Source organism: Megascapheus bottae, chromosome 23 (assembly GCF_031878675.1).
Source record: "Megascapheus bottae isolate mThoBot1 chromosome 23, mThoBot2.hap1, whole genome shotgun sequence".
Taxonomy (NCBI): domain Eukaryota; kingdom Metazoa; phylum Chordata; class Mammalia; order Rodentia; family Geomyidae; genus Megascapheus; species Megascapheus bottae.
The window spans coordinates 4778955-4800410 of NC_143531.1; the positions used below are offsets into that span (position 1 = coordinate 4778955).

Sequence of the window (21456 nt, forward strand, 5' to 3'; positions counted from 1 at the left end):
AGGAATCGAACCCGGGTCTTCGTGCATGCTAGGCAAGCACTCTACCACCAAGCCAAACTCCGGGCCCCCTAAATACTCTTTTAATTGTGTTTGTGTGTGTGCTGGTACTGGTGTTTGGACTCAAGTCTTTAAGCTCTTGTTTTGTTTTTTCTGCTCAATGCTGGCACTGTACAATTTTGAGCTCCACTCCCAGTGTTCTGGTGGTTAATTGATGGTTCTGGTGGTAACTGATGAGAGTCTCATCAGTTTTTCTGCCTGGGCTAGTTTCGAACCGCAGTCCTCTGATCTCAGCCCCTGAGTAGGTAAGGTGACAGGCATGAGCCACCAGTGCCCAGCTACATTAATAGTTTCATTAGGAAAAAGAAGACTGTCATCATTATTACAATATTCAATGTACATATGTGACAAATAGAACCGGGAAACTCGAGATGGGTGAGTTTGGTAGAGATGGAGAAGAGTGATGGAAAGGAGCAATATTGTATTAATAAACTGTTTTATTGAATGGCAACTCCTTTGAACAAATACTTAAAGACAATTTTTCAAAAAGGCCAAAAGAAGACTGTAGTCGGTGATTCACACCTTGATTGGCTTCTGAAGTATTCTGTCCTTGTTTCCTGTCTTTGTGTAGAATATCCTCTAAGCTAAACACCTGCACTTCGTACAATCTATATTCATAATTCTCAGCGATGGGAAAATGTCTCATGTTTCTCTCTTTATTCCAGGTCGTTGGCGTCGCCCAAGCCATCAACAAGAAATCAGGAAATGGTGGGACGTTCACTGAGAAAGACGAAAAGGTAGCAAGCCTGAGTTTGGCATTGTACCAATTTAGAAAGATTGCTTTCTTTGTATTGTACATGGCCATCTATAGTATGCTGTTCCATTGATCAAGAAACACGATAAAGTTTTAAAAAGTACTGTGTTCAAAAGTGGACCTTTTTGGGGCTCCATTGGCTCATACCTGTGATCCTTGCAACTCAGTAGTAGGCTGAGATCTGAAGATCGTGGTTCGAAGCCAGTCCTGATAGACTGTGAGATTGTGATCTCCAATTGACAACCAAAGAGCTGCAAGTGGAAATACGGTTCAAATGGTAGAACACGATCCTTGAGCAAAAAAAAAAAGGCCTTGAGTTTAAGCCTCAGAACTAAAGAAAAAAAAAAGTGTAGCTTTGGCTTGGTATTGTATTGGTTTGAGTTGGAAGTGTTGAGCTCTTTGGTCAGTGTTGCCCCTCCTCAATCCCATCCCTGGGGCTTCAAGGGACCCCCGTTTTCCAGGCTATGCACATATTAGGGCCACATCGAAGGTCTCTGTTGAGATTTTTTCACTGTCATTTACCTATCTTCACTGCTAGAACAGAGGTTCAACCTTGAGTAAAAATCCTGACACGCAAGCTCAGCACTGCACATTGGCTATAAACTGGAATTTCCTCTCCATGAACTAAATTTCCCAGTGTTTTATAAGCTTTGCACACAGACACTGGGGCGCCAAGGCATGAATTTTGGATGGATGGTGTGAATTTCGCTTCAGAAACAATGTTATTTTATTAGGCCCCTCTTCCACCTTGGAAGTAGGGACAGGTTCCTCATAAGCACACCCTCAAACCTGCCGATTACTGCACACTGTCTGCAGGTTTTTATTATTTCTCTGATTGAATATGAATCACAGCTCACTGTGTTTCTTCTATTCTAAGGCCATTGCTGTTTAGGTTGATCCTATGAACATTAGAAAGAGCTTTTGAATTTGGAAGATGTTCAAATGAGATAGGTTTTTTTTTTAATTGTTTGTTTGTTTTTATTTTTGCCAGTCCTGGGGCTTGAACTCGGTGCACTGTTACTGAGCTTTGTCACTTAAGTCTAGTGCACTACCACAGCCCTACTTCCAGCTTTTTGGTGATTTATTAGAGACTCGAGTATCATAGATTTTCCTGCTCAGGTTGGCTTTGAACTGTGATCCTCAGATCTTAGCCTCCTGAGAAGCTAGGATTACAGGTTCAGTCTCCCATCTCAGTGGTGGGATAACAGGTATATGCCACACCACCTGGCCACAAGGACCCTTTAAAATCAGAGTAAAGCACAGCCAGTCTTCTGATTAGAAAACAGTGCTTAGATTGAATTGTGTTCATTACTATATTTATATCTGCTACGGGAAAGCACTGTTAAGCCAATTTGCAATTTATAAGCTGTGTATCACAGTCTGGTAAAATACAGCTATAGATAGCTGTGGGTCAAGGGTACCACTTAGAAAGTAGAGGTGAGGCTCAAGTGATAGAATGCCACCCTTGAGCCAGTAAAGCCAAGCAAGAGCATGAAGATCTGACTTGAAGTACTAGTATAAAAAAGAAAGAAAAAGAGAAAAAAGAATCACAATTAAATATGTATTTTGATCCATCACCAGAATTATTGAAGACGTATCACCCTATAAGGGTGATAGACCCCTGTTTAAAAACTTTTAATTTAGGATTAAAAAATTTTTAACTGATATTTTCAGCTTTATATGATATTTAACTTGATGTTATTGCCAATATACTCTCAACCAGTGTGTATGGTCTCTTTTGCTACTGTAATAACTTACAGTATTTTATACAATCCCAGCATAAACCTGAGTTGTAAAGATGAAACCAAATTTTGCATAAAGCAAATTGTAATTTTGCAGCATAAAAAGAGAGCTTCATCTTAGTGGCTGTCGTTCTTATTTTGCTGCTATTAAATTTCTGTCAGGTGCCTGGGCTCACGTCTGTAATCCCAGCTGCTCAAGAGGCTGAGATGTGAGAATCGTGGTTTGAAGCCAACCTAGGGAGGGAACGTCCATGGGACTTTTATCTCTAAATAACCAACAAAAAGCTAGAAGTATAGGTATAGCTCAAGTGTAAAAACACCAGTAATGCTAACCAAGAGCACAAGACCCTGAGTTCAAGTCCCAAAAAGAAAAAGAAAATTTTCCTGATGTGACATAAAGCTATTGTGTTAGCTAGCACTATTAGTTAACTAACAGTGATAGATGATCCATGTAGGTAATAACTGGTTTCCACTTTTTCTATTACACATAAATATATATGTAGATATGTAGATAGATACATAGATAGATAGATAGATAGATAGATAGATAGATAGATAGATAGATAGCAATATCTCACAATTTAGCCTAGGCTGGCTTAGAACTTAATATGGTCCTGACTTACTTCACACTTGCACTGTGGTACGATCAAACACCAAACTGCCTTTGCCTCCCGATTGCTGGGATTACAGGTGTGCACAATCTCAGGGCCCAATTATTGTTAGAACAAGCCTCTCCATTTGGCTCTTCATATTTATTGCAACTGTAAATATTTTTGAGTGCATTCCATGTGTTAGAAAATACTACTAGAATGTTTTCTGTAGACAGCTTATTTATTTATTGTCAGTTGTGGGGCTTGAACGCTGGGTCTTGGCACTGTCCTAGAGCGCTTCAGCTCAAGGCTACCGCCCTACCCCTGGAGCCACAGCCCCAATTCCAGCTCATTTATTTATTTACTCATGAGGTAGAGCCCAGGATTTTGCACAGAATGAGCAAGTGTTTTGCCACTGAACTACAATAAAACCCCAGTTCTTGTGTTTTGTTTATTTGTTTGTGATACAGAGTATCACAGTGCAGCTTAGGCTGGTCTTGAACTCATGGTATCCCAGGTTGGCTCTGAACTTTGGTCCTCCTGCTTCTACTCCAGGATGCTGGTATCAAAGGCTCTCATCCACGATTCTAATTTGGGTCTTGTCTTTTCTGTTCTCCAGGACTTCGCTGCCTATTTGGCATTTTGTGGAATTGTCCTTCATAACGCACAGCTCTATGAGACATCCCTGTTGGAGAACAAGAGAAATCAGGTGAGGTGGATTACCAAAGAGAGAGGATGGTTGTACTTTAAAAAAAATACTGTTTTTATCTGAGTCTTGAATGCACGTGATTAAACTTTCAACTAGAACAGATTCAGTCTCTGAATATTGTAGCTCTTTCTTTCTGCATTCAGCCATCTTACACAGTTTGCTTCATCACAGTTCAGTGTTATTCTTGACTGGAGGCAGAGGATCTGATTTATAGTTCCATACTTGCCTCTGCCTTTTGTCTACTTGTATCATCATTGCATTGTTCTAAGTTACTAGTTGAGGTGTGCTTGAGAAACCAAGTGCTGTATTCAATCCCTGCTCTTGTCAACTGTAGACATCACTCTCAGATCTATGCTTTACCTGATAAACATTTGGCTTTCCTACTATTCTCATCCGTTCTCTTTCCCTGCTATCGCTTCCCAGCACAGTTTTTGCCAGGTTATTGTAGATTGCTTACATTGATTTCACACATAATCTTCTATGACCATGATGGACTTTATCAGCTTTGTTTTGGATACTTCTAAAATGAATACAGCCAGGCACTGGTGGCTCACACCTGTAATCCTGACTACTCAGAAAGCTGAGAGTTAAAGATTATGGTTCAAAGCCAGCCTGGACAAAAAAGTCTAGGAGATTCTGATCTCTAGTAAACTAGGAAAAAGCCATGTATGCAGCTGGGGTTCCAGTGATAGAACACCAACTTTAAGTGAAAAAGTTAAGCAAGAGCTCAAAGTCCAGAATTCAACTTACTGTTGGCACACCATAAGATTAAAAAAATTATAAATACATTTTAAAAAATAAAAGCAGATGGCTCTGGCCTGAGAATCTGTGATCTTAGCTACAGTCGGTAGAGAATTGTCTTAGTAAGCACAAAGAAACCTAATAAATAATTCTGTACAGAGTTGGTGGTAGCTGGTTAGATTATTTATAAACACTCTGGAACCCCTGCAGATCAATGTGTGGCTTAGGTAATGACCAAATTACTGAATAGAGCTGTCACTCCTCTTTCTTGTGTAGGTGCTGCTTGACCTGGCTAGCTTAATCTTTGAAGAACAGCAATCCTTAGAAGTAATCTTGAAGAAAATAGCAGCCACCATTATCTCTTTCATGCAAGTACAGAAGTGCACTATTTTCATAGTGGATGAAGACTGTTGTGTGAGTAGCCAATGTGACTTTGTCAGTTTCAGAAAGGCAGAAACTCCTATGGCTCAAAGGACAGCATTGAAACCTTAGGTTGGCCTCAGAATCAATTCCTCGCCCCCCCCCCCTCCACCCCATGTGCATATGTGCATATGTAGATTTATGTAAAGCAGATTGGAATACCAGCTCCATAGGATCCATGGAAATCTGTGCACTGCTTCTGTCCACAAATAACCTGCATTGATGGGGACACACATTAACACTGCACATAGTACCCAGGTCCCAGGTTGGCAGATAGGGTGGAGGCCCATCTGAGTACATTGGGTATAAAAAAAAGCTGGGCGGGGCCGGGAGTTTGGCCTAGTGGTTAAAGTGCTTGGCTAGCATGCACGAAGACCTGGGTTCGGTTTCCTCGGTACCACATCCGTAGCAAAAAGCCAAAAGTGGTGCTATGGCTCAAGTGGTAGAGCCCCAGCCTTGAGAAAAATCCAGGGACAGTGCTCAGGCCCTGAGCCCAAGTCCAGGACTGGCAAAAAAAAAGCTGGATACTAGTGGCTCATGCCTGTAAATCATAGCTACTCAGAAGGCTAAGGACTAAGGATCAAGGTTTGAAACCAGCCTGAGCAGGAGACTCTGATCTTTAATTAAAAAACTATTAAATAGAGCTATGACTCAAGTGGTAGAGCGCTAGCCTTGAGTGAAAAAAAAAAAACTTTAGAGAGAGGCCCGGAGCATGGCTTTGTGATAGAGTGTTTGCCTAGTATGTATGGAGCCCTGGGTTCAATTCCTCAGTACCACATACTCAGAAAAAGGCAGAAGTGGTGCTGTAGCTCAAGTGGTAGAGCGCTATCCTTGAGAAAGCTCAAGGACAGTGCTCAGGCACTGAGTTTAAGCCCCAGGACCGGCAAGCTCACGCGCGCACGCGCGTGCGCACACACACGCACACACACACACGAGGGAGAGAGAATAGTTTGGTAGGATGCATACCCCAGTTGAGGTTGTTACTAATGTCATTTGTAAGTCCCATATCCTTTGGCTATATGGAAGCCATCCATGATTCCACTTGGCAGACTTCAGTCTGTTGATTGATAGTGTGAGGAAATGTGCCTGGTGTGTGAAGAGAGGTTGAGGGTTCTTCTCCATTGCTGGTCACTTACAGACTGGCCAGCTTTCTGGAGTTGTTTGCCGTTAGAGGCAGACCTCTTGTATAAGGCAGGTTTTCTTGATGCAATCTTAGAACATATGAGAACATATGGGGCATCACTTCTGGACTACTCTCTTAAGTGTGTGTTTATTTCTTTTTCATTTAGACTAGGCTGATGGCTGGGGGCTGACCCGCCTTGCGGTACTGTCTGTTTTATAGCCCGGCCTCCCATTTGCTAAGAAGTCCAGGCCAACCTCAATCATGAGATTCTCTACCTCCATTGCTAGATTTACAGGCAAGCACTTCCATGCTTGGCCTTTAGTTTTGAATAAAAACATCAGTTATAATGCATATGATATTAGAATTGGTGTTCTGAGGGCAAGCTTGAATATTAAAGGTAGTTAGTAGTTTAGTTGGTGTGTGTGTGAGAGAGAGAGAAACAGAGAGAGAGAGGAGAAAATTGAATTGCTGGTTAGTTGGTGAAAGTCTTAAAGAGTTTTCTGCTCATGATTGACTTCTAGCCACAGTCCTCCACATTCCAGCCTCCCTGGGAGAGCTTCTGGTGTACCTAACAGGAAGAGTCTTTAATGGAAACATTCAGACTGCATCCCTTCTGAATAGTTATGTGTATCAAGAGGGATGTGTTCATCAATACAAAATGTTCATTAATGAGATTTGAAAAATGCGAATTCACTGTGCTAAAAAAGATAATCAGTATTTTCATAGGTATTATTTCATTATTTTTTTTTCCTTATCTGTTACAAAATGCTTAGTAGGAGATGATTACAAGATAGCTGCTAACCTTTTAAAGTTCAGGTCAGAATTCATTAATGCAATATGCCAACTTATCATTTTTCCTCTGTGACCTACTCCTTAGCATTTAATTTTCGAAAGTTATACATATAACACTCCTTTAAAAACAACTTAAATATCACTTCAATTAACATTCAGTGCCAGCTGCTACAGGCTAATACCATGGTGGCAAACTGATTTGGAACAGTGGTCCTTTGAACCACAACTCAGTAGTATGACTATGGATATATTTTGCTCACTTTTACACAAGTCAGGTTTGGGGGTTTGGAAAGGGAATTAGATGATTTATATTATAATTATTTGATGATCAAAAAAAAAATCTGAATGCACCAGTGGCTCATGCCGGTAATCCTAGCTACTTAGGAGGAGATTGAGAGTTGGAGGATTATAGTTGCAGTTCAGGGTCAGCTCAGACAGAAAAGTATGAAAGACACCCTGTCCAGCAAAAAGCAGGGTTGGAGGCATGGCTCAAGTGGTTGAGCTCCAGCCTGTTAGGCTCCATGTCCTGATTTCAGATAGATAGATAGATAGATAGATAGATAGATAGATAGATAGATAGATAAAATAGAAAGGAAAACCTTTCCAAAATGCACTTAATTCTTCCATTTCAAAATTATGTAAGTAGGGGATTGGAGTGTAGCCTAGTGGAAGAGTGCTTGCCTAGCATGCACAAAGCCCTGGATTTGTTTGCTCAGTACCACATACACAGAAAAAGCTGAAAGTGAAGTGGTGCTGTGACTCAAGCAGTAGACTACTAGCATTTGGAAAGCTGAAGGACAGTGCCAAGGCCTTGATTTCAAGTCCTAGGACTGGCAAAAAAAAAATAATAATAATACACGCGCACACACACACACACACACACACACACACACACACACACACACACAAGCATTGTCTTCTTTCTGTTTCATTCCAGTTCTTTTTTGGTTGTCAATAGAGTCTGTCTGCAAATATGTATTTTGCTTTTCAGTGTAGTTCCAGAAGTGTGCCTCTGTGTCAATAAAGTCTTTACATACCTTTAATAATCTCATGAAGTATTATTGAAATAATGATTCTTGAAGAGGATATCATGGGCTTAATAGCAATAATTAATATATATATATGTTAAAAAGCCCATATACAGGCTTGTACCTGTCATTAAGCTGAGATCTGAGGATCCTGGTTTGAAGCAGCAAGCCTGGATAGATAAATCTGAGAGACTCTTATTTCCCATTATCCAACAAAAGATCAGAAGTAGAAGTATGGCTCAAGTGGTAGAGCACTATCCTTGAGCACAAAAGCTCAAGGGCAGCATCCAAGCCCTTAATTCAAACCCCAACATGTACAAATAAATAATTGCCCAACCATGAGTGTTTTAAACAAATACACAATTTTAAGGCACTAGATGAATACTTGGTAAGAAAAAGAATAAGCCAGGTAGTACTCAAACTATATTTTCAAGTAAAATAAGAAATAATATATGAAAATCTCTAATACTAGAAATAAGCTTTGAGGATCTTATGAAATGAATATTGGGTCAGGTTGTTAGAGAGGCAGTAAAAATAGATTACAGGGTCGGGTTCTGATGGCTCAAGCCTGTAATCCTAGCTACTCAGGAGGCTGAGATCTGAGGATTACAGTTCAAAGTCAAGAAAGTCCATGAGACTCTTTATCGCCTATAAACTAATCAAAAAAGGCTAGAAGTGGTGCTGTGGCTCAAGTGGCAGTGCACTAGTCTTGGACACAAAAAAGGCAGAGGCTCAGGAACAGTGCCCAAGCCCAAAGTTCAAGCCTCCAAAAAAAAAAAAAAAAGATTGATTACAGGAAGTGGTGTCTTTTGTCAATTTTCTGACATGTATGTGGGTGCATGAAGTTTTTATTACCTTGTCAAAGTTAATTCTCATTCTTGTCTCTGTATTCTAGGATTCTTTTTCTAGTGTGTTCCATATGGAGTGTGAGGAATTAGAAAAATCATCAGACAATTTAACAAGGTAAAGAAACTTCTCTGTCTTCATCCTATCTTTATCATAAATTACACTGGCTAAACAGATGTATGATTATGGGATTAATAGATGAGTGGTAAAAATCACAGCCTACCCCCCCAGCCATGAATGATTTTATTTTTCAAAATAAAATTTGATGTAAAAGTTTCAAGAAGTTTTTCCACTTGACCTTCCAGAGATTATTTTTCATAGTAAATCATGTTACATTAATTATATAGAGCAGGTCTTGGTGTGGTATAGTTCATTTAAGACTCACAAGTACTGTAGCTTTTCATTGCAGTTTTCATTTGCATATTTGACCCCTCCTGGAACTCATTATAGACTGCTGAGCAAACTTTTCTGCCAGTCTCTCCTGATAGAGAGACTGGATCTCCCATGAAGATTTAGGTACAGTTTTGATCATATCCACATACCAAGAATATTCCCAGATGGTGAGGATCAAGCCACATTGAAGTCTAGTTCTCTTCAATTATTTTCATTGTTTTACATGTGTGTTCATTTCACTGTGGGCAACTTTATATATCTGTATCTATATGTAAAGCATACTTACATAATGGAGGATGCGATGCTAGTCTCAGTTTCTGTTTCTTTGAAGAATGTTGAAAGAGATTAAAAGTAAACTACCATATTCATAGTTCTCCATTTACCTGCAGCAAAAAAAATTAATATGGTTCCTGACACTAGTGACTCACGACTGTAATCTCAGGTACTAAGGAGGCTGAGATTATGGATTGAGGTTCAAAATCACCCTCGGAAGGAAAACCTGTGAGTCTCTGTGTGACTCCATTTAACTAACACAAAGCTGGAAATTGGAGGTGTGCCTCAAGTGATAGAGTGCCAGCTTTGAGTAAAAAAGCCAAGGGAGAATTCAAAGCCTAGAATGCAAGCCCCAATAAGTCACACACCCACACACACACACACACACACACACACACACACACACACACACACACACAGTATTATAGTATTGTTGACTTAAAGAGAAATATAAACCTCAGAAATTATTGGATGTAGTGCTATTAATATTATTCAGCCCTTTCTTAAAAACCAACTTACCCCTAAGTATTTATGACATATTGCCAAGCTTCCTGTAGAAATAGAATATTAAATGTACTTTTGATATTGAAGTTGGAGACATTTTCCAGCATAGTGGACTTAGAGAGTGACTGGTAAATAACCTCTATGCACATCTCAACTATAGGACATTCTACCAGAGAAATGGAGCACCATTACTACTATAGCATCTTCATTTTGTTTGTTTTCATTGCTTATGTTTGTTGTGCAGAGGAAGGTTTCATTGTTACATCCCTATCCTCGTTGACAATGTGTTCAGTCAGTCTCATGCCATCTGTTGCTCTTCTTTCCCCATCATGTTGCTGTGTGTGTGTGTGTGTGTGTGTGTGTGTGTGTGTGTGAAAGAGAGAGAGAGAGAGAGAGAGAGAGAGAGAGAGAGAGAGAGACAGAGACAGAGAGAGAGAGAGAGAGAGACAGAGACAGAGAGAGAGAGAGAGAGAGAGAGAGAGAGACAGAGAGAGACAGAGAGAGAGGGGGGGGGAAAGAACAGGGGCATTTGCAGGTACTGGAATTCAAACTTAGGGCCTCATGCTCTCGTTTAGCTTTTTCACTCAGCCTGGTGCTCTGCCACTGGAGCCACACCTCCACTTCCACCTTTTTGCTAGTTAATTATAGACGAGAATCTCCTATATTTGTCTGCTAAGGTTGGCTTCAAACCTTGATCCTCAGATCTCAGTCTACAGAGATTACAGGCATGATCTACTTGCACCTACCCTTATTTCCCCCCTCCCTGATTTTTGGTTACTACATATAAACATCTACATGTATGTAATATATGTATGTGTGTGTATATATATATTTATATATGACTTGTATCCTAAGTGGGATAAAGTGGAATATATATGACTTGTACCCTAAGTGGGATAAAGTGGAATATATATGACTTGTACCCTGAGTTCATAAAGTGGAATATATATGACTTGTACCCTAAGTGGGATAAAGTGGAATATATATGACTTGTACCCTAAGTGAGACCCTTGAAGTTGAGTTACTGCCATGTAGGTCCTAACATGCTGTATTTCCTGGTGGCAGGACACTTTTAATTTTCTGGACTACCATTCAGAGAGCTACCCAATGAGATGGAAAAAATGAATGTGATTTGTATAGTCCATGTGTATATATATATATATATATATTTGTATATCTGTAGTTCATATATATGTATACTTGTCTATTTTTCTCTATACATATTTACCTTTATACCATGAGGCAATAGAAAAATTTTTATAATATTCACTAAAAGTGTAAGATGACAAGTTTACTGTTTGTGCAAGTATATAGTTGTATGAATATAGTTATATTTTATGCATTGGCTTTTTATTTTTATTATGAATTATTATTATTTTTGTCAGTTGTGGTGCTTAAACTCTGGGCCTGGGGGCTGTCCCTAAGCTCTTCAGGTCAAGGCTACTGCCCTACCACTTCCTATTTTTATTATAAATTAAACCAGGTCTTCTGATATTTTTTTATTAAAAGATTTTATTAACTGATTTTTTACATCATATTTAAAATGTCAAGTTTACAAAGAAGTATTTAAGGGTAGAATCTCTGTATGCAATTACTGGCACAAAAATTTAAAAACCAGGTTTTCTGTCTTTTGGTGGTAGTGAAAAACCGCAGTGAGGACTTTGTGTTATAGTGACCTCTACTGGTGAACAGACTTTTTTTTTAACACAACAAAAGCAAAGACAACTAGTTTCTACTGAAAGTCACATTCTTCTGTATAGACTAAATGAAGTTATGTTCTTTTTCTTTCATCATTCCAAGTCCAAGTATAAAAATATTTTAATTTTATAGTAGTGTGACTATTTTAAAAATGACTAATTTTTACTGATTTATGAGTTGATTTCATACTAATAAAATCATTTTGTATTAATGCCTTGTGTTGACTAGGTATTTGAAAGTCAACCTTTGTTTTGACTGCTGCAGTAAAATTAGTCATACAATAAAATGTCATTAAACTTAATTTCTAATAAAGATTGTATAACTGCTTTAATTTTGTAAACACTGACCTGAAAAGTTCAGTAAGTTAAATCTTTTGAGAAAGAGTGGGGGGCCTGATATGGATAGGTCCTGTTCCTTAGGTTTCCAAAACTGATCTATAATAGAGCATAGTGCCCTCTGCTTTTCATTATTGAACAATTTTCCAGTCCAGGCTTTTCCATGAGATGTAGTATGGGTGGGTAATGAAATGGTGTGGGGGAGTAAATTGTGTGTGTGTGTGTGTGTGTGTGTGTGTGTGTGTGTGTGTGTGTGCATGCGCACATGCCAGTACTGGGACTTGAGCTTTTTCCCTTAACGCTGGCACTCTACCACTTAAGCCACAGTTCTATTCTCATCTGTTAGCTAGTTCATTGGAGATGGAAGTATCAGACTTTGCTACTCGAGCTGCCTTTGAACCGCACACCTCACACATCTCAGCCTCGTGAGTTTCTAGGATTAACAACACGAGTCAGTGGCCTACAGCCATAAATCACGCCTTATAGGTAGTTTTTATCAGTTGTAAGTGATCTTTCCTTGAGAATTTTTCTAACCTGTGCACCAGATAATTATCTTTTTTACAGCTTGATATGATTTACTTCCCACAGTGTTGAATGTTAAGTGTAAAACTTAACATTAACTTAAAACTTGTGAAGTGTAAAACTTGTTAAGTGTAAAACGAGGTGAACATTAGACTTATACCCTAAGTGGGATAAAGTATAGTGGACTCTTGAAGTTGAGTTACTGCCAAACAGTTCCTAAAATGACTGTGGCTGGAAGCTTTTAATTTTCTGGGCTACCATTCAGAAAGTGAGCCACCCAATGAGAAGGAAGAAATGAAGGTGATTTGTGCAGTTCGTGTAACTCTTTATTTTGAAACAAAGATATTTTAGTGCCCTCAATTCATACTGTTAACTTTTTAATTTTAATTATAAAATGATAAATACATAGGATTAATCTTTCAAGACTGGATTATATATATATCTGTACTAGTTAGTACTTGTTCTTGATTATTCCAATTTTTTAGAAATTCTGTTTGCTGATGCTTTCTCAGAAGCACAGAAGGGACTCATATCTGGTTTTCCCTCTTCCCACAGGGAGCGAGACGCAAGCAAAATCAATTATATGTATGCCCAATATGTCAAAAACACCATGGAACCACTTAACATCCCCGATGTCAGCAAGGACACTCGCTTTCCCTGGACAGTAAGTAACCCAATTTGAGACTGGAAGCTTGGAGGCTCTTTCCCCAGCAGACCTCTCATTACAGCTGCTCTCCAGAGGGGAGCCTGGCCCTGGAGCTGGCTCATTAGCTTTCTCTGTGCCTTTCCTGCATTGACAAGGGAGAATAAAATAGCTCATTACATTCCATTGGGTTTTCTCTGTACTTCCTTCTAGTTTAGTTTGTGTGTGTCTGTGTGTGTATTAATGAACTTCTCTATATTAATTTTGAAGGAACTATTACCTACCCATTGTTAATGGTACTTCTTAGGGCGTGCTGCTCAAGTTCTTGAATTTATCTGCAAAATGAAGTGCCCTCTGGTTTGAATTTATGTCGCTGGCAGTCTACCATAGATAGTTCTGTGGGAACATGCAGACAATGAAGATCTGCTCCTCAGACCTTGAAAACTCAATTCTATATTTTTTCTCATTTCACTTCAGGGGGAAAAAAAAAGCTTTGATCTTTGGGGCAGCTTCCCTGCTTCTTTGACTTGTATATCTGGGGTATTTTATTTCAGCCTTAGTAGGATGGGCATTGGGCTCAGTGTTATGTAATAATAAAGACTGACCAGGTGGCTGTCACCCTAGCTGCTCAGGAGGCTGAGATCAGAGGACTGTAATTCAAAGCCAGTTTGGGCATGAGCATGTGAGACTCTTATTTCCAATTAACTACCAAAACGCTGTGGAGCTATGGCTTAAGTGGTAGAACACTAGCCTTAAGCACAAAAGCTCAAGTACAGTACCAGCCTTGGAGTTCCAGATCCAGGTCTGGATCATACACTTACACCACACAGACACACACACACACACACACACACACACACACACACACACACACACACGCACAAGTGATGGGTTGGTGTGTAGCTTCACGAATGGTACAGTTCTTCCAGGAACTGCTTATTTACTAAATGGGGATGCCTACTTTGCTCAGATGACAGATATCCAAGAAATATTTTGCTTAATATTGTTGGAAACCTGAATATTTTTCTTTTTTTTAGTGGGCTATAGTGCTTATTCTTTGGAAAAACTTATTGCTTATTTCTGCAAACTTCATTCCAATTTGTACATTTTGTTTAATGTTTCAGTTTTGTCTCCAGCTTCTAAAACATGAATATAGCCAGGTTTTAGTGGCTCACATCTGTAATCTTAGCTCCTCAGGAGGCTGAAATCTGAGGATCAAGGTTGGAAGCCACCCAGGATAGAAAAGTTTAAAAGACTCTTATCTCCAATTAATCAGAAAATTGTCAGCCCTGGTATGTGGTTCCAGTACCAACTATGGGCAGAAAAGCCAAGCAAAAGCACAAAAGCCACTTCATCCAAGCCACTGTACCAGCACACAATTGATGTATTTGTGATTTCAAATGTTCTATATCAGTACAATAACATCTAATGAGAAAAAATCAATCTTTATCATTTGTGGGGTTTTTTGTTTTGTTTTGTTTTTGTTTAGAATGAAACTACAGGAAGTGTAAACCAGCAGTGCATTCGAAGTTTGCTTTGCACACCTATAAAGAATGGAAAGAAGAATAAAGTCATAGGTAAAACTTTGTGCATGATCTTGTTTGCAAAATCGTATTTCCAGCTGCTTCTTTCTTTTCCGGATACATTTAAAGAATCAAATGTTCAGGGAGGAAAAAAAAAGAAGAGAAAAATAGGAGCAATACAAGAATTTGGAAATTATTTTATGTTGATAAATGTGAATAGACATTTGTGTCTAATATTTTATTATCTGTCATGTACTTTTTCAATTATTATAGCCCATTATCATCAGCATTTCCTCCCAGTGGCGTGGTTGAAAGTTTGTAGATGAAATTAGTGATATCTAGATGTTAATGTATATTTTCTTAGAACCTTACTTCCTGCTTTTCATTGGTTTCAGTAGAAAGTTCACATTGTAGATTATATTTACATATTGATTCAATAAGTACTGACTACTGTTTTAAGCACTTGGGATAAATCAGAAAGCAAAGAGGAAATTGCCACCCTGCAACTCTTATATTCTGGGAAAGTTATGGAAAATCGCTTTTAAAAATGGAGTGATGTTTCATTTCACCAATATTTTAATTCTTGCAGTTATAGGCTATATTAGGGACAAAGGCTTTCTATGCTATTTCTTCACCATTGACACTGAGAAGGTGGACTGAACTTTAATATTCTCCCAAGACCCTGAGAGAAAGGAAGTATAAATTTCTTTTGAAGATTAAACTTTTTTAAAGGTCGTGGGTGCATTACTTCTCACACATTAATACCCCTTCTCATGTTTTTGTCCTCCTTTCTCTCCTCCCACCCCTTCCCAGCTAGATACTGGTGGGTCACATCTGTAATCCTAGCTATTCAAGCAGTTGAGATCTGAGGATCAAAGTTCAAAGACAATCTGAGCAGGAAAGTCCATGAGAATCTTATCTCCAGTTAACCCTAAGTAGAGCTATGGCTCAAAGTGATAGAGCTCCAGCCTTCAGAGAAGTAGCTCAGGAACAATGCTGAGGTCCTGCAGCCTTCATGACCAACAAATTATATATTTGTATGTGTGTATATATATGTGTTCATGAAAACAAACAAAAAGATCTGTAAGTGTTGAAAGTGCCTTCAAAGCAGGGCTCTTTTCCTAATGTGCAGATGGTTGGACATGTGGCTCAAGTGGTAGAGCACTAGCCTTGAGCAAAAAGAAGCTCAGGGATAGCACCCAGACCCTGAGTTCAAGTCCCAGGACTGGCAAAAAAATAAAAATTGTAACCTAAGGGGTCAATGGGAAAGCTCAATTATGTCATACTTCTTAATCACTTTTTCACATGAATGTAAAGATGCCTTTGATATCTGAAAAAATGTGAACTTGAATTCCAGATGTGGTATTTGCTAATAAGGGAAGACAGAATGGCAACTTGCTATAGCAAGTAGGGCACTTTTTCTCAGCGGGGTCTCTTTGCAGTCATCACTGGCAATGGACAGTGACTGGGGGAAGTGATCCTGAACATTCAGCCATTGCTTTATACCTGTGGTAAATGAGAGTGGTAGGAGAAATGCTGAGCTGAGATCCCCTTCGGTTCCTCCCCCACCTCCCTATCCCACCCCTACTGGGAGGAAATTCCCAGCAGGCTGCTGGGCTTCACTTCCCTTAATCAATGGAAATTATTGTGGGTACATTGCACACCTTGTACAGCTTATCAATAATCTTTCAGATCTCAAAATTCACATTCTATGGACTGCTCAGGTTTTAAAACAAGTGAACAACAAAAAATGATGTGTGGGGCTGGGGATATAACCCAGGGGTAGCTTACACAAGAGCCTGGGGCTTATTCCTATCACTGCAAAGAATAATACATGAATAAAATATGGAAGAACATTTGACATACTCTTATTTCTTTGGGCATATGTTTTGTGTCACCCTGCATGATAACAGAGCCAAAAATAAGCCAAACAACACCCAGGTCCAGAGTTCAAGTCCCAGGGCAGGAAGTTTGGCCTAGTGGTAGAGTGCTTGCCTAGCATTCACGAAGACCAGGGTTCGATTCCTTGGTACCACATACATAGAAGAAGCCAGAAGTGTTGCTGTGACTCAAGTGGTAGAGCTCTAGCCTTGAGAATGCCCAAAGACAGTGTTCAGGCCCTGAGCTCAAGCCCAGGACTGGAAAAAAAAGAAAAAGAAACAAAAGCAGAATTCAAGTCCCACAACCAACCAAAGAAAAGGTAAGCCAAAGTTTTTGCAAAAAACAAAAAAACAAAAACAGTGTCCAGATGTGGGTGGCTCATGTCTGTAATCCTTGTTACTCGTTGAGGAGGCTAAGATCTGAGGATCTTGGTTTGAAACCACTGTGGGTAGGAAAATCTGTGAGACTTTATGTCCAGTTAACCAGCAAAAAGCCAGAAATGGAGCTGTGACTTAAGTGGTCAAGTGAAAAAGCTCAGGAACAGAGCTGAAGGCCTGAATTCAAGCCTTAATACTACTCTATGGACTCTGTAAATAACAATTACATATACTCTGTAATATAATAATTACATATACTCTAATATAACATTATAATTACATATGCTCTGTAAATATCAAAACGAAAACCTGATTTCCATGGTGAGATTGAGGGAGTGGGGAGGTGCTTAAGTTGAATTCCAATAGAAGTAGGACAATTTCTAGTGCTCCCATGATCTTTTATAAGTGTGACAAAACTAGGAATTTGAACTCTGGGTTATACTTGCATACCCACAGATGCAGCATGGAAAATATCATGGCTTGTGGATAATTTGTCTGGCCTGTCACAGAGAAGATTCCGCAATTATGTAATTCTAATAGAAAAATCCCCATGTGTGCAAAGATGGGCTGAGCCCATGTGTTTTTTTGTAATCTTCCTTCCCCCTCATTTTTTCTCATTACTGACATTTAGATGAAATTATAGCCATTAGACCAGTACAGGGCTTGTTGGATCATCTAATTTATTCCCTGGGCTATTGTTTGATTTCAACACGTGTTGTCTTAGGCCTCTGCCTGACACATTGTTTCCATGACTTTGCTTCCAGTGCTATCAAGGAAAAATGGTTCTAAGTCAGCATTCATTTATTTTAATCATGTCTCTCCCCCCATTCATCAGGCTAAACAGGACTTTTTCCCATTTTATATTCACCAGCAATTTTAATGTCCATTTTCTAGATTAATTCCAGGGCACATTTTGTAGAAATTAATCCTATGAACTACTCAAAGAAAACCCAGACAGCTGCTGGGCGTGATGGCTTACGCCTGTAATGCTAGCTACTCAGGAGGCTGAAAGCTGAGGATCGTGGTTCAAGGTCAGCCCAGGCACAAAAGTCCCCTGAGACTCTTATCTCCAGAAGTGGCGCTGTGGCACAAGGGGGAGAGCAGTAGCCTTGATCTGAAGAGCTCATGAACAGCACCCAGGCCCAGATTTAAAGCCTCACAAAAAAAACAAAACAAACAAAAACCCAGACAGTATCTTTGTAACATCTCCACTTAAGTAGTTTAGTAGTATAAAGTCAGCTTTCTGCCATTTTCCCCCACCTCTCCTGATCTCAACCCAGTCCACTGTAGTTACTTGTTTCCATTTTTCCATGATATTTTCACATTGTAAATCAGCTATGTGTGTGTTGGCACCTGTACATCTCAGCAACAGGGAAGCTGAGGCAGAATGATTCCAAGTTCAAGGCTAGCGTAGGAAACTTAGCAATAGTCTAAATAATATCCTGCATATGTAACCAAGCCTAGCATGTTGGAGAAACCAGGGTTTAATCTCTAGTTCCACCAAAAGAAAGAAAAAGAATAAAGAAAATGGAATTCATTAGAAAGTTGACTTTATTTTTCCTTAGAAGTCATTGAGAAAGTTATATGTAGGGTGGGGGGAGGGTAATGGGTACCAAGACACGTGAAAGGGTATCAATGTATGTGAATTAATGCACCTTCTATCTGGCAAATATCATGTAACCCTTTTATTAATTACAATAAAAATATATAAAGGAAAAAAAAGAAAGTTATATGTAAAGTGGTTTAAGAAAACTTACAAAGAGGAAATTCTAACCAAACTAGAGAAGAGAAGATGAAATAGAATCATAGAAAAGGAGAAAATAAAATGACATATGATCTGTTTAATGGAAAACCCCAAGAGACTTGACAAAAATGCTTAGTTATCAAGGTTTTAGGGGAAAATAGCTTAATGTTTGCCAACATAAATGTATTAGAGATAATAATGCAAAAACTCATTTATCATAGTAATAAGACATAAATGGCTGGCAATTTTTACTATCTCTGAGAGAAAATTGTACTTAACGACTGAAAGTCTTACACAAATTTTTTGTTGTTGTTTTTTGTTTGTTTATTTTTTGTTTTGGGGTTTTTTTTTGGGGGGGCAGTCCTGAGACTTGAACTTAGGACCTATCCCTAAGGGGCTTCAACTTAGGGCCTCTTTGTTCAAGGATAGTGCTCTACCATTTGAGCCACAGTACTGCTTCCAGCTTTTTCTCTGATTTATTGGAGGTAAGAGTCTCACAAACTTTCCTGGCCAGGCTGGCTTCAAACCACCCTCCTCAGATCTCAGCCTCCTGAGTAGCTAAGATTATAGGCAGAAGCCACCAGTGCTGGACTGATATTTTCTAAATAATTAAGAGACTGCTTTTTTAGATATAAACTCTGCTGGAAAAGGTTTCTAGCAATTCTAATACATACCTTTGTCAGATGGGAGAATTGATAAAAAAAAATTTATTAACTTTCACATTAACATTTAAACAATGTTTTAAAAATCAGTGCTTGGGCCAAGAGCATGTCCTAGTGGTAAAGTGCTTACCTAGCATACATGAAGGTTCGATTCCTTGGTGCTACATACACAGAAAAAGCTGGAAGTAGTACTGTGACTCAAGTGGTAGAGCGCTAACCTTGAGGGAAGTGTAAGAAAGAACAGTGCTTGCTCAGGCTCTGAGTCCAAGCCCCTGCCTGGCCAAAAAAAATAAAATAAAAAAATCAGTGCTTATTTCTAGAGGATATAGAATTAGTTAGCAGATATTGAATTGTCTTGTCTGAATTTAAAGTATGGTCAAAATAACATAATTAATAGTAGAATATGCCTGTCAGCACTAGATTGATTTTTTAAAAGACAAAAGTAAGTACACAAATCTAGAATGCATAATTGTGTCATTGTATATATTAAAGAATATTTCATCGCTTTATGAGTAAATGCTGTTCCTTGAATGATCCCATTTTATATACTCTAAAAACGGAGGAAAAATACTTGTATTATTATAGTTATGACTGTTGACATTATATTCATTTCTTTTTTTCCTCTGTGTGTGTGTGTGTGTGTGTGTGTGCTGTCCCTAAGCTTTTTTTTTTTTTTTGCTCAAAGCTGGCGTTCTATCACTTGATCCACAGCTTTACCTTATACCTCCTCCTTCTTTTATTGTTTGCTTGTGGTTCATTGGAAGTAAAAGTTTCATGGACTTTCCTGCCTGGTCTGGCTTTGAAGTGTGATCCTCAGATCACAAGTGTGAGCCACTGATGCCTGGCTTTGTTTCTTTTTTACATTATCTTTTCATTAATTTGTAGTAGCTATCCAATGGGGTTTCAATTCATTGTCAGTGTGTGAGTACAATGCATCTTGAATCATGTTATGAATGTTGGATACATGTACTATGTCTTCACCATTCCAAGGAAAGTTTAACTGTAAGCTGAAATAGATAACTTTTCTTCAGAACCCCTTTTCTTGCTCAGTTTCAGATTCTGGTATTTGTCTTATTCTGTTTGTGAATGCTCATGTGTGTATGTGCACATTAGCCCTGGGACTTGAACTCAGGACTTTAGCACTGTCCCATAGCTTTTTTACTCAAGGATGGCATTCTACCACTTAGCTTTTTGGTAGCTAACAGGAGGTAAGAGTCTCATAGGCTTTCCTGCCTTTGCTGATTCAGATTTAGCTTCTGAGAACTCAGCTTCCTGAGTAGCTGGGATTACAGGTGTGAGCCACTGACACTGGGCCAGAACCTGATACTATTTTTTTTTCTTTTCTCTCTCTCTCTTTTTTTTTTTTTTGCCATTTCTCAGGCTTGAACTCAAGGCCTGGGCACTGTACTTGAGCTTTCTTAAGATTAGGGCTCTACCACTTGAGCCATAGCGCCATTTCTGTTTTTCTCTATGTATATGTTACCGAGGAATCAAACCCAGGTCTTTTGTGCATGCTAGGCAAGCACTCTATCACCAGGCCAAACTCCCAGCCTCCTGATTTCTATATCTCTATACTGAGGTATCATAACACATCTTTTATCTGTTCTGTGCTGAAATATGATCGTTATTTAGACCCTCACTATTTGAACACCCAACATGTGCTTCAAATGATTTTTTTCTTACTCTTTTTTTAATGGTAGTACTGTGGTCTTGCTTAGCTTTTTCTACTCACATGAGAGCCACGTATCCACTTCCAAGGTTTTTTGTTCTGTTGTTGTTGTTTTGCTGGTTAATTAGAATAAGAGTATCCTGGATTGGTCTTCTCAAGCTGGCTTTGAACCACCAGTGACCAGGCTAATAACTCTTCACGTATTCATTCACCAGTTTTGACTGAAGTAGACTGGAGACATAGATTGTCTGAAACTCACAGCCCCAGGGCCTGTTATACTTCTTATACTAGACTAGACCCTAATGAAGCAATTTTAAGGCCTTGTTTATGAAAAGTGGCCCACATATAGAAGTCAGATAACTTGAGTGAAAACAGAAAGGCAAATCCACTGTGACAGGAGAAAGACAGCGTGAGTATCACAATGCCTTGA

At 39.0% G+C, this 21456-nt stretch overlaps 1 protein-coding gene across 2 annotated transcripts in view; it reads left to right on the forward strand.

The window, feature by feature from the left end:
- Positions 1-21456, forward strand: part of Pde5a (phosphodiesterase 5A) — a 118294-nt gene that overhangs the window by 51666 nt on the left and 45172 nt on the right. For both annotated transcript variants that reach the window (XM_090356640.1, XM_090356642.1), the window contains exons 4-9: positions 723-794; positions 3763-3852; positions 4870-5007; positions 8852-8919; positions 13083-13191; positions 14660-14747. In XM_090356640.1, coding sequence (XP_090212766.1) covers positions 723-794; positions 3763-3852; positions 4870-5007; positions 8852-8919; positions 13083-13191; positions 14660-14747 — 565 coding nt within the window. The remainder of the gene's footprint in view (positions 1-722; positions 795-3762; positions 3853-4869; positions 5008-8851; positions 8920-13082; positions 13192-14659; positions 14748-21456) is intronic.